Genomic DNA, 14681 nt, shown 5'->3' with positions numbered 1-14681 from the left:
AGCGGTAGGGAGACAACTGCCGAGTCAGCAGAGACACCGCTGATGAATACAATGTAAACAAACGTGCAGCGAGTGCAACACATGAGTTCCACAACAAACAGCTGAATGGCGCAATCAATATTAAAAGGTGTTTTGGACTTTTTTTCCTTAAACTTGGACACAAAAACATCTAAACCTTTTGACCGTTCCAAGCCAGTCATTTCCAGGAGTGTTCTTACCTTCCGAGTAGCCTCTGATTTACTGATGGTTTCTAATGTTGTAAAAATGTGTAGAATAAATATTACATTTCAACATCTCTGTCAACGAAGATTTAATTCAGCCTGCGACACATAGTCATTTTGATAGTAGGCTATTATAGCTAATACAGACACTTCCTTCATGTGTTGCTTTCATTATGAGACTTTTAAAGTCATTTTGATAGTAGTCTATTATAGCTAATATTGGCACGTACATCATGCTCTTAGAGCCATTTTGATAGTAGGCTATTATAGACACATATGTTGCCTTCATTATATCACTGATATAAGACTCTTAAAGTAATTTTGATAGTAGGCTATTGTAGATACTTACATCATGTGTTGCCTTCAATATGACACTTATATAAGACTTTTGAAGTTATTTTGATAGTAGGCTATTATAGACACTTATATCATGTGTTGTCTTCATTGTAACACTGATATAATACTCTTAAAGTCATTTTGATAGTAGGCTATTAAAGCTAATATAGACACTTACATCATGTGTTGCCTTCATTATAACACTTATATAAGACTCTTCAAGTCAATTTGATAGTCGTCTATTATAGCTAATATTGACACATACATCATGCACTTGAATACATTTTGATAGTCTGTTAATATAGACACTTACATCATGTGTTGCCTTCATTATAAGACTGATATAAGACTTTAAAAGTCATTTTGATAGTAGGCTATTTTAGACATTTATATCATTAGTTGCCTTCATTATAACACTTATATGAGACTTTTAAGGTCATTTTGATAGTAGGCTATTATATCTAATATATCAATCAATCAATCAATGTTTACTTATATAGCCCTAAATCACTAGTGTCTCAAAGGGCTGCACAAACCACTACGACATCCTCGGTAGGCCCACATAAGGGCAAGGAAAACTCACACCCAGTGGGACGTCGGTGACAATAATGACTATGAGAACCTTAGAGAGGAGGAAAGCAATGGATGTCGAGCGGATCTAACATGATACTGTGAAAGTTCAATCCACAATGGATACAACACAGTCGCGAGAGTCCAGTCCAAAGAGGATCCAAGACACAGCAGCGAGAGTCCCGTTCACAGCGGAGCCAGCAGGAAACCATCCCAAGCGTAGGCGGACCAGCAGCGCAGAGATGTCCCCAGCCGATACACAGGCGAGCAGTACATGGCCACCGGATCGGACCGGACCCCCTCCACACGGGAGAGTGGGACATAGAAGAAAAAGAAAAGAAACGGCAGATCAACTGGTCTAAAAAGGGAGTCTATTTAAAGGCTAGAGTATACAAATGAGTTTTAAGGTGAGACTTAAATGCTTCTACTGAGGTGGCATCTCGAACTGTTACCGGGAGGGCATTCCAGAGTACTGGAGCCCGAATGGAAAATGCTCTATAGCCCGCAGACTTTTTTTGGGCTTTGGGAATCACTAATAAGCCGGAGTCCTTTGAACGCAGATTTCTTGCCGGGACATATGGTACAATACAATCGGCAAGATAGGATGGAGCTAGACCGTGTAGTATTTTATACGTAAGTAGTAAAACCTTAAAGTCACATCTTAAGTGCACAGGAAGCCAGTGCAGGTGAGCCAGTACAGGCGTAATATGATCAAACTTTCTTGTTCTTGTCAAAAGTCTAGCAGCCGCATTTTGTACCAACTGTAATCTTTTAATGCTAGACATGGGGAGACCCGAAAATAATACGTTACAGTAGTCGAGGCGAGACGTAACAAACGCATGGATAATGATCTCAGCGTCTTTAGTGGACAGAATGGAGCGAATTTTAGCGATATTACGGAGATGAAAGAAGGCCGTTTTAGTAACGCTTTTAATGTGTGCCTCAAAGGAGAGAGTTGGGTCGAAGATAATACCCAGATTCTTTACCGTGTCGCCTTGTTTAATTGTTTGGTTGTCAAATGTTAGAGTTGTATTATTAAATAGAGTTCGATGTCTAGCAGGACCGATAATCAGCATTTCCGTTTTTTTGGCGTTGAGTTGCAAAAAGTTAGCGGACATCCATTGTTTAATTTCATTAAGACACGCCTCCAGCTGACTACAATCCGGCGTGTTGGTCAGCTTTAGGGGCATGTAGAGTTGGGTGTCATCAGCATAACAGTGAAAGCTAATACCGTATTTGCGTATGATGTCACCTAGCGGCAGCATGTAGATGCTGAAGAGTGCAGGGCCAAGGATCGAACCCTGGGGAACTCCACACGTTACCTTAACATAGTCCGAGGTCACATTGTTATGGGAGACACACTGCATCCTATCAGTAAGATAAGAGTTAAACCAAGACAGGGCTAAGTCTGACATACCAATTCGTGTTTTGATACGTTCTAATAAAATATTATGATCGACAGTATCGAAAGCAGCGCTAAGATCGAGGAGCAGCAACATAGATGACGCATCAGAATCCATCGTTAGCAATAGATCATTAGTCATTTTTGCGAGGGCTGTCTCCGTCGAGTGATTTGCCCTGAAACCGGATTGAAAGGTTTCACATAGATTGTTAGACGCTAAGTGTTCATTTAACTGCTCCGCAACAATTTTTTCAAGGATTTTTGAAATAAAGGGAAGGTGAGACACCGGTCGGTAATTTACCATGAGGTCAGGATCGAGGTTAGGTCTTTTAAGAAGAGGATGAATAACCGCTTTTTTGAATGCTAGGGGAACAGTGCCCGAGGAGAGTGATAAGTTTATAATATTTAGCACTGATGGACCTAATAATACAAAGAGCTCCTTGATCAGTTTCCCAGGAAGAGGGTCAAGTAAACATGTTGTTTGTTTTATTCCATTTACACGTTGTAACAATTCCTCTAATGTTATTTCCTCAAAACGAGAGAAACTATTATGGAGGGCAGTATCCGCCGTATATACCATCGTATCAGTGTTAATAGAACCCCGTTGTAGCTGGGACGCATTGTCTTTAATCTCCTTTCTAATGACTTCAATTTTTTTACTAAAGAATTGCATAAAGTCATCAGCTGAGTGGGTTGAGCTACTGGAAGGAGTCCCTTGTTGGGTTAGCGATGCTAGCGTACTAAACAAAAATTTAGGATCGTTTTTATTACGGTGGATGAGATTTGAGTAATATTTAGCTTTAGCTAAGGTAAGCATGCGTTTATAAGTTATTAAACCATCACTCCATGCTTGATGGTGCACCTCAAGTTTATATTACATGTGTTGCTTTCATTATGACACTTATATAAGACTTTTAAAGTCATTTTGATAGTAGTCTATTATAGCTAATATTGGCACATACATCATGCTCTTAGAGCCATTTTGATAGTAGGCTATTATAGACACATATGTTGCCTTCATTATATCACTGATATAAGACTCTTAAAGTAATTTTGATAGTAGGCTATTGTAGACACTTACATCATGTGTTGCCTTCAATATGACACTTATATAAGACTTTTGAAGTTATTTTGATAGTAGGCTATTATAGACACTTATATCATGTGTTGTCTTCATTGTAACACTGATATAATACTCTTAAAGTCATTTTGATAGTAGGCTATTAAAGCTAATATAGACACTTACATCATGTGTTGCCTTCATTATAACACTTATATAAGACTCTCCAAGTCATTTTGACAGTCGTCTATTATAGCTAATATTGACACATACATCATGCACTTAAATACATTTTGATAGTCTGTTATTATAGACACTTACATCATGTGTTGCCTTCATTATAACACTGATATAAGACTTTAAAAGTCATTTTGATAGTAGGCTATTTTAGACATTTATATCATTAGTTGCCTTCATTATAACACTTATATGAGACTTTTAAGGTCATTTTGATAGTTGGCTATTATAGCTAATATAGACACTTACGTCATGTGTTGCCTTCATTATAACACTTATATGAGACGTTTAAGGTCATTTTGATAGTAGGCTATTATAGCTAATATAGACACTTACGTCATGTGTTGCCTTCATTATAATACTTATATAAGACTCTTCAAGTCATTTTGATAGTAGGCTATTATAGACACTTACATCATGTGTTGCCTTCATTATAACACTGATATAAGACTCTTAAAGTCTTTTTGATAATAGGCTACTGTAGACACTTATAACATGTGTTGCCTTCATTATAGCACTTATATAAGACTTTTAAAGTCTTTTTGATAGTAGGCTATTATAGACACTTTTATCATGTGTTGCCTTTATTATAACACTTATTTAAGACTTTAAAGGTTATTTTGATAGTTGGCTAATATAGTTAATATAGACACTTACATCATGTGTTGCCTTCATTATAGCACTCATTTAAGACTTTTAAAGTCATTTTGATAGTAGGCTATTGTAGACACTTTTATCATGTGTTGCCTTCTTTATAACACTTATATAAGACTTTTAAGGTCATTTTGATAGTATGTTATTATAGTAATAAACACACTTACATTATGTGTTGCCTTCATTAATTTTAATTATTTACGGCTCCAGACAGATGTTTTATTTTTGGTCCAATATGGCTCTTTCAAAGTCTTGGGTTGCCGACCCCTGCTTTAGACGCTCACTAATTTATTTTCCTTATTTTGCATTTAAGAAGCTCAGTCATTGTCATCATGTAGCATGAATAAAGTCTTACCATTCCAAATGCTAGAATTCACTGTGGCTATGTGGTAATTATTCTTAAAATCCGAAACAAATGAAGTGACGCTAGCGTGTTTTCACTCTGTGTTCTCTCGCAGGTGAGCAGCACTCCGGCGTGCATGCGAGCGATGACAAAGATGTCGTACTGCCACTTCTGTCAAGGCATGCCGGCCATTAAGCCCTGCAAGAACTACTGCCTCAATGTAATGAAGGGCTGCCTGGCCAATCAAGCCGACCTGGACTCCGAGTGGAACCATTACATCGGTAAGTGGCATTAGATGCATGATATTGTCTGTGAATATATTACACAGCCATACCTTTTTGCTGGGTGAACGTAGCAAAACTTGGATGAGTATTCTGGGGAAAGCAAGACAGCAGAAAAAAAAAAATCACAAAAAATTCATTGGATGCTTGCTGGTTCATGGATGATGATGTCATTTTTATACAGAAACAGAACTGTTCAGATCGGGTGGTAAATCTGACGCTACTTTTCTGAGGCCATGTCCACACTAAACTGGATAACTCCTTAAACCAGACCTGGTCAAATTAAGGCCCAGGGGGCCACATGTTAAGCTTTTCAATCTGGCCTGCCGGATATTCCCAAATATATTTTTTTAGATCTTTAAGATGGAAAGCGTAGCTGCCATTATGATGTGCAGTCATGTCTTCTAATGACCGTAAGTCGTGAACTATACAAAGTATTTCAATGGCTGGAATCTTATGGATTACTATGGTAATCTAATTAGTTACTATTAGGGGTGTAACGGTACGTGTATTTGTATCGAACCGTTTCGGTACGGGGGTTTCGGTTCGGCACGCGGGCGTACCGAACAAGTTCGGAAGCAGAAGTCTTCACAAGCTGCTCTGCTTTCTGCCTCTGTCTCTGCCTCATTGTCCCGCCCACACAACCATCTGATTGGTTACATACAAAGCCAATCAGCAGTGCGTATTCAGAGCGATGTAACAGCCAATCAGCAGTGCGTATTCAGACTTCAGAGCGATGTAGTCGATGCTTTAGCGTCGAGCAGATATTCGTCTAGCAGGGGAGGAGCGGACTCTCCCCAAATTATACTAAACACTTCCCAGTCACAACTATTACAAACATCACTATGAGCCCGTTGACCTTCTAGAACAGGGTTCGGGAACCTTTTTGGCTGAGAGAGCCAAAAAGCCAAATATTTTAAAATATATTTCCATAAGAGCCATATAATATTTTTTTTAACACTGAACACAACTAAACACGTACATTTTTAAGTAAGACCAACATTTCTAGAGTATAATAGGTCTCTTATTCTTTGTAATAACATTATTATCCTGAAGCTAACTGTGGAGGGGGCGTGGCCTGCGGGCCTGCAGCGACAGGTGCGTAGAAGGCCCACCTGGGCCTTGTTATCTAATCACCTGTCGCTCTGTTATAAGCAGCAGCCAGGAGGAGAGACTGGGTTGGGGCTGGAAATACTATTGCTGGAAAGCAACTGAGAGACTTATTGAAAAATAAAACAATATTGTTACCATGAAACAGGCTCTCATGTCGGTGCTTGGGGGTCTGAAGAACCCCCAGGAGGGCAAGCCCCACACTAACCAATAATAAAAAAATAACTTCTTACCATTAACGCAACTTCTTGAACAGGTGCGGTAGCAAACGGATGGATGGCTTAAAAATGCATGAGAATGTTTTATAATTTTAACATTATTTTTAACACTGTGATTACAAGTGGAATTATTCATTACTCATCGTGTTAAGCAACGTCAGGTCAGATTTATCAGAGAGCCAGATGCAGTCATCAAAAGAGCCACATCTGGCTCTAGAGCCATAGGTTCCCTACCCCTGTTCTAGAAAGTTAAACTGCAGCTCAGCTCGCTCACAGTATAGGCTTGAGATGAAGGCTAATTAGCTTTTAGCGTAACGTTAGCTCATTTTTCTGTGTGTGTGCGTGCGTGCGTGTGCGTGTTTTAGGGGCACCAAAGCCCTGTCTGTCTGTTGTTTCATTGAACTCCATTGTGTTCAGGGATGAATAGTGTCTCCCATTGCAATTGTACTATTTTTCAGCTATAGTTACATGAATCATTAGTAAAGTAGCAGCCTAGTTTTGAATAGCAGGGTCCCTGCTATCACATGTTGATAAAAATACAACATTTACATTAATAAAAGTCAACTACAGGCTTCCCAAATGCTGTAATAAATTAAACATGATGAGTTGACATTAAACAGTTTCAATTTCAATTATCCGCCGACCGCCGTGTTGCTATCGGGAGGAAAAGCGGAACGACACACATTGCGGAAATAACATTATTTTCTGTGTGTCGGCTAAATACAAATATATTCCACAAGCCCAAACATTTATTTTTCAAAGCCTGCATTGAAGAGAGAGGTTAGTGATGAGCAGTGATGGGAGATGAGTAGCCTATGATTTACTCATGGTTTCTAATGTTGTAAAACTGCATAAAATAAATATTAAATTTCAACATTTCTGTCAACGAAGATTTGCTTCAGCCTGCAACACATAGTCACTTTGATAGTAGGCTATCATAGCTAATATAGACACTTAGATGATGTGTTGTCTTGATTATAAGACGTATATAAGACTTTTAAAGTCATTTTTGTCAGAGTTAGTTTGTGACAAAACCCAAGTTGCAGAGAAGGAGGCAGGCATTGAGTACGGAAACATGATTTAATTAAAATACTAGGACAAGAACAAACCAAAGGGTTACAACAAAAACCGCGCACGAGGCGGATAACAAAACTAAAAGAGCTAGCATGAGAGTTAGAAAAAACAAAAGGGCCTAGCGTGGAAGCTAGCAAGTAGCAAACAGGAAAACAGAAGTCGTTACTTGTAGAATGAAAACACAACGGAAGCAGGGAACAAAAGACAGTAAGCTACAAACCTAAATATAGCTTACCGCTACGCTGCAATGCCACGACAGGAGCGACAATACGGAAGTGACATAGACAATAATCCAGCCCAGACTGGATGGGAAGGCAGGTTCAAATAGCAGCTGGCTGATTGACACCAGGTGTGGCCAGGTGCCAATCAGCCACAGCTGAGGGGACACGGCACTCAGTGATGAAACACAAGAAACAGACAAAATAAGAGCGCTGACAGGAAATACTACACACACACAGAGGAAACAAAGACAAATGCAGAGAAAACAAAACATAACCAAACTGTCAGGGACGAACCTGACAATTTTGATAGTAGGCTATTATAGCTAATATAGACACTTACCTCATGTGTTGTCTTGATTATAAGACTAATATAAGACTTTTAAAGTCATTTTTATCAAAGTTAGTTTGTGACGAAACCCAAGATGCAGAGAAGGAGGCAGGCATTGAGTACGGAAACATGATTTAATTAAAATACTAGGACAAGAACAAACCAAAGGGGTACAACAAAAAGCGCGCACGAGGCGGATAACACAACTAAAAGAGCTAGCATGAGAGTTAGAAAAAACAAAAGGGCCTAGAGTGGAAGCTAGCGGGTAGCGAACAAGAAAACAGAAGTCGTTACTTGTAGAATGAAAACAAAACGGAAGCAGGGAACAAAAGACAGTATGCTACAAACCGAAATATAGCTTACCGCTACGCTGCGACAATACGGAAGTGACATCGACAATAATCCAGCCCAGACTGGATGGGAAGGCAGGTTCAAATAGCATCTGGCTGATTGACACCAGGTGTGGCCAGGTGCCAATCAGCCACAGCTGAGGGGACACGGCACTCAGTGATGAAACACAAGAAACAGACAAAATAAGAGCGCTGACAGGAAATACTACACACACACAGAGGAAACAAAGACAAATGCAGAGAAAACAATTAAAACATAACCAAACTGTCAGGGACGAACCTGACAATTTTGATAGTAGGCTGTTATAGCTAATTTAGACACTTACCTCATGTGTTGTCTTGATTATAAGACTAATATAAGACTTTTAAAGTCATTTTTATCAAAGTTAGTTTGTAACGAAACCCAAGATGCAGAGAAGGAGGCAGGCATTGAGTAAGGAAACATGATTTAATTAAAATACTAGGACAAGAACAAACCAAAGGGGTACAACAAAAACAGCGCACGAGGCGGATAACAAAACTAAAAGAGCTAGCATGAGAGTTAGAAAAAACAAAAGGGCCTAGCGTGGAAGCTAGCGGGTAGCGAACAGGAAAACAGAAGTCGTTACTTGTAGAATGAAAACAAAACGGAAGCAGGGAACAAAAGACAGTAAGCTACAAACCGGAATATAGCTTACCGCTACGCTGCGACAATACGGAAGTGACATCGACAATAATCCAGCCCAGACTGGATATGAAGGCAGGTTCAAATAGTATCTGGTATGGCCAGGTGCCAATGAGCCACAGCTGAGGGGACACGGCACTCAGTGATGAAACACAGGAAACAGACAAAATAAGAGCGCTGACAGGAAATACTACACACACAGAGGAAACGGAAACAATTAAAACATAACCAAACTGTCAGGGACGAACCTGACAATTTTGATAGTAGGCTATTATAGCTAATATAGACACTTACCTCATGTGTTGTCTTGATTATAAGACTAATATAAGACTTTTAAAGTCATTTTTATCAAAGTTAGTTTGTGACGAAACCCAAGATGCAGAGAAGGAGGCAGGCATTGAGTATGGAAACAGGATTTAATTAAAATACTAGGACAAGAACAAACCAAAGGGGTACAACAAAAACCGCGCACGAGGCGGATAACAAAACTAAAAGAGCTAGCATGAGAGTTAGAAAAAACAAAAGGGCCTAGTGTGGAAGCTAGCGGGTAGCAAACAGGAAAACAGAAGTCGTTACTTGTAGAATGAAAACAAAACGGAAGCAGGGAACAAAAGACAGTAAGCTACAAACCGAAATATAGCTTACCGCTACGCTGCAATGACACGACAGGAGCGACAATACGGAAGTGACATCGACAATAATCCAGCCCAGACTGGATATGAAGGAAGGTTCAAATAGCACCTGGCTGATTGACACCAGGTGTGGCCAGGTGCCAATCAGCCACAGCTGAGGGGACACGACACTCAGTGATTAAACACAGGAAACTGACAAAATAAGAGCGCTGACAGGAAATACTACACACACAGAGGAAACAAAGACAAATGCAGAGAAAACAATTAAAACTTAACCAAACTGTCAGGGATGAACCTGACAATTTTGATAGTAGGCTATTATAGCTAATTTAGACACTTACTTCATGTGTTGTCTTGATTATAAGACTAATATAAGACTTTTAAAGTCATTTTTTATCAAAGTTAGTTTGTGACGAAACCCAAGATGCAGAGAAGGAAGCAGGCATTGAGTAAGGAAACATGATTTAATTAAAATACTAGGACAGGAACAAACCAAAGGGGTACAAGAAAAAGCGCGCATGAGGCGGATAACAAAACTAAAAGAGCTAGCATGAGAGTTAGAAAAAACAAAAGGGCCTGGCGTGGAAGCTAGCGGGTAGCGAACAGGAAAACAGAAGTCGTTACTTGTAGAATGAAAACAAAACGGAAGCAGGGAACAAAAGACAGTAAGCTACAAACCGAAATATAGCTTACCGCTACGCTGCAATGACACGACAGGAGCGACAATACGGAAGTGACATCGACAATAATCCAGCCCAGACTGGATATGAAGGAAGGTTCAAATAGCACCTGGCTGATTGACACCAGGTGTGGCCAGGTGCCAATCAGCCACAGCTGAGGGGACACGACACTCAGTGATTAAACACAGGAAACTGACAAAATAAGAGCGCTGACAGGAAATACTACACACACAGAGGAAACAAAGACAAATGCAGAGAAAACAATTAAAACTTAACCAAACTGTCAGGGATGAACCTGACAATTTTGATAGTAGGCTATTATAGCTAATTTAGACACTTACTTCATGTGTTGTCTTGATTATAAGACTAATATAAGACTTTTAAAGTCATTTTTTATCAAAGTTAGTTTGTGACGAAACCCAAGATGCAGAGAAGGAAGCAGGCATTGAGTAAGGAAACATGATTTAATTAAAATACTAGGACAGGAACAAACCAAAGGGGTACAAGAAAAAGCGCGCATGAGGCGGATAACAAAACTAAAAGAGCTAGCATGAGAGTTAGAAAAAACAAAAGGGCCTGGCGTGGAAGCTAGCGGGTAGCGAACAGGAAAACAGAAGTCGTTACTTGTAGAATGAAAACAAAACGGAAGCAGGGAACAAAAGACAGTAAGCTACAAACCGAAATATAGCTTACCGCTACGCTGCAATTACACGACAGGAGCGACAATACGGAAGTGACATCGACAATAATCCAGCCCAGACTGGATGGGAAGGCAGGTTCAAATAGCAGCTGGCTGATTGACACCAGGTGTGGCCAGGTGCCAATCAGCCACAGCTGAGGGGACACGGCACTCAGTGATGAAACACGGGAAACTGACAAAATAAGAGCGCTGACAGGAAATACTACACACACAGAGGAAACGGAAACAATTAAAACATAACCAAACTGTCAGGGACGAACCTGACAATTTTGATAGTAGGCTATTATAGCTAATATCGACACTTACCTCATGTGTTGTCTTGATTATAAGACTAATATAAGACTTTTAAAGTAATTTTTATCAAAGTTAGTTTGTGACGAAACCCAAGATGCATAGGAGGCAGGCATTGAGTAAGGAAACATGATTTAATTAAAATACTAGCACAAGAACAAACCAAAGGGGTACAACGAAAACCGCGCACGAGGCGGATAACAAAACTAAAAGAGCTAGCATGAGAGTTGGAAAAACCAAAAGGGCCTAGCGTGGAAGCTAGCGGGTAGCGAACAGGAAAACAGAAGTCGTTACTTGTAGAATGAAAACAAAACGGAAGCAGGGAACAAAAGACAGTAAGCTACAAACCGAAATATAGCTTACCGCTACGCTGCAATGACACGACAGGAGCGACAATACGGAAGTGACATCGACAATAGCTACAAACCGAAATATAGCTTACCGCTACGCTGCAATGACACGACAGGCGCAACAATACGGAAGTGACATAGACAATAATCCAGCCCAGACTGGATGGGAAGGCAGGTTCAAATAGCAGCTGGCTGATTGACACCAGGTGTGGCCAGGTAACAATCAGCCACAGCGGAGGGGACAGTGATGAAACACAGGAAACTGACAAAATAAGAGCGCTGACAGGAAATACTACACACACAGAGGAAACGGAAACAATTAAAACATAACCAAACTGTCAGGGACGAACCTGACACTTTTGATAGTAGGCTATTATAGCTAATATAGACACTTTCGTCATGTGTTGTCTTCATTACAAGACTTAAATACGGCTTTTCATTTTTGCGGTTTCAGAGAGATTTGTTTTTCCGACCCCTGCGCTAGTGTCGAGTCTCTTGGGTGAGTCATTGAATATTGATGAGCACAGATGGTCCAAACTAATATGCACATCTCAGCCAATTTGACAATTTTGCGCAGGGTTTAAAAAAAACCCAAAAAACTTCAGCACTGAAATGCGTAAGATAATTTTTTTTTCTTCAACGGAGTCTTTTCCTCCGTCGAGCCTGAGACAAAAGAGTGTCAACATCAATGTAACGCTTATTTATTCATTTCACATGTCATGAAATGGTTCCCCTACACCTGTTGTTCCAGCAGGTAGGATGTCATGTGCGCCACGGCGACGCTATAAAGGGCCGCCAGCCTGTGGCAAGGAAAACACTGAAAATCCCATCGCGAAGGAGAAGAGCTTCCTTGAAGTCGCGGCATTACTGTGTGCTCTCAGTGGGTTACCTGAGGTCGTTTCAGCGTTAGAGAAGAGGACAAAGCATCAAAGAGCACGTTTCAGCTGCCTGTCAGTCAGGACTGTGTGCTTGCATGGATGGCCAGCCGACTTTTAAACTTAGATTCGCAGCTTCTATTTTTCCTTGAACTTTTTAGTTTGAATGCAGGCACTGGCACAGGCAGTTTGTGGGGCAGGTGCTCAAAAGGGACAAGTGGTAGGAAATGGATGGATGGATGGAAGTACTCAAGCCAGACAAAAAGTCACCCGTATTTATAAAAACATTATCATGACATCAGGATATTTTCAACTTATATAGTCCATCCATCCAACCATCCTTTTTTGCTTATCGGGTCGCGGGGGCAGCAGCCTAAGCAAGGAAGCCCAGACTTCCCTCTCCCCAGCCACTTCTCATTCAACCCTTTTTCGATTACGCTTGCACCTCCTGGTACCCCGGCACCTCCAGAACCCTCAAATTTAGACTCCAAACATCCCAGAACAAGATAGTCCGGTTACTTTTGGACTTGAGAGAAGACTTTTTAACACAATTTTCTTACCGAAACCCGCCGGTTGACAAGTGGTCGGGATCCATGCCTGCCTGACCGCTCTGATCCATAGTAAAGCTTCACCTCCGGGACTTCTAAACAAGGAATCACGGTGTGTTTGTGTGGCTAAAGGCCAAAGGCTCCCAACTCCATCCTCCCACTTAGACCCCTCCACCATCAATTGAACAAACTGCAAAAGATTCAGCAACACAGATGTCCAGAACACACCTCACTCCAACCCACTTCTCCAAAGTGGGCTGGCTCAGGGTGGAGGACAGAGTAAAACAACTTGCAATGAGCCTAGTCTATAAAATCTGTTACACCTCCCTAATACCGAAGTACATGTCAAACTAGTTCCTAAAAGTAAATGACCGCCATAACACAACACCAGGGGGAGCTCCACAAACCACGTTAAACCCAGATTCCGATCTAACAAAGGTCTTAACTCATTCTCTTTCTATACCACATCAATGTGGAATGCACTCCCAACAGGTGTAAAAGTAAGTGCATCTCCATCCTCCTTCAAAACCGCTCTAAAACAACACCTCCAGGCAACTTCAACCCTTTACTAATACCCTCCTCCATTCACATCCCACCTCCCCGGATTGTAAATAACCTAATGTAAATAATCAATTGTACTTCTAATGTATATACTTGTTCTTATGCTATCTGAGCTCACTATGTTCTCTGCTGGCTGTACATATCCTACTAAATAAGACCTACACTGTTTCAATGTCCACATTTCTCTGTTGATGCAATTGTTGATGACTGAAGTTCTGATATCAACCAAAGCTCCTCATCCCACCCTCCGGATTGTAAATAATGTAAATAATTCAATGTACATACTATGATGATTAACTTGTGTGATGACTGTATTATGCTGATAGTATATATTTGTACCATGAATTGATTAACGTGGACCCCGACTTAAACAAGTTGAAAAACGTATTCGGGTGTTACCATTTAGTGGTCAATTGTACGGAATATGTACTGAACTGTGCAATCTACTAATAAAAGTATCAATCAATCAATCAATCCCGAGGCGTTCCCAGGCCAGCCGGGAGACATAGTCTTCCCAACGTGTCCTGGGTCTTCCCCGTGGCCTCCTACCGGTTGGACGTGCCCTAAACACCTCCCTAGGGAGGCGTTCGGGTGGCATCCTGACCAGATGCCCGAACCAACTCATCTGGCTCCTCTCGATGTGGAGGAGCAACGGCTTTACTTTGAGCTCCTTCCGGATGACAGAGCTTTACACCCTATCTCTTGACGGAGGAAGCTCATTTTGGCCCCTTGTACCCATGATTTTGTCCTTTCGGTCATAATCCAAAGCTCATGACCATAGGTGAGGATGGGAACGTAGATCGAGCAGTAAATTGAGAGCTTTGCCTTCCGGCTCAGCTCCTTCTTCATCACAACGGATCGATACAACGTCCGCATTACTGAAGACGCCGCACCGATCCGCCTGTCGATCTCACGATCCACTCTTCCCTCACTCGTGAACAAGACTCCTAGGTACTTGAACTCCTCCACTTGGGG

General features: G+C 40.9%; 1 protein-coding gene across 1 annotated transcript in view; it reads left to right on the top strand.

Moving 5' to 3' along the window:
- LOC133537909 (glypican-6-like) overlaps positions 1–14681 on the top strand; it is a 314682-nt gene that overhangs the window by 127536 nt on the left and 172465 nt on the right. Inside the window, exon 4 of the mRNA XM_061879059.1 lies at positions 4939–5104. Coding sequence (XP_061735043.1) covers positions 4939–5104 — 166 coding nt within the window. The remainder of the gene's footprint in view (positions 1–4938; positions 5105–14681) is intronic.

Source organism: Nerophis ophidion, linkage group LG19 (assembly GCF_033978795.1).
Source record: "Nerophis ophidion isolate RoL-2023_Sa linkage group LG19, RoL_Noph_v1.0, whole genome shotgun sequence".
In the NCBI taxonomy this organism is placed as follows: Eukaryota; Metazoa; Chordata; class Actinopteri; order Syngnathiformes; family Syngnathidae; genus Nerophis; species Nerophis ophidion.
Note: the sequence above shows the minus strand (reverse complement) of the source record. Positions and strands in the feature narration are given on the sequence as shown.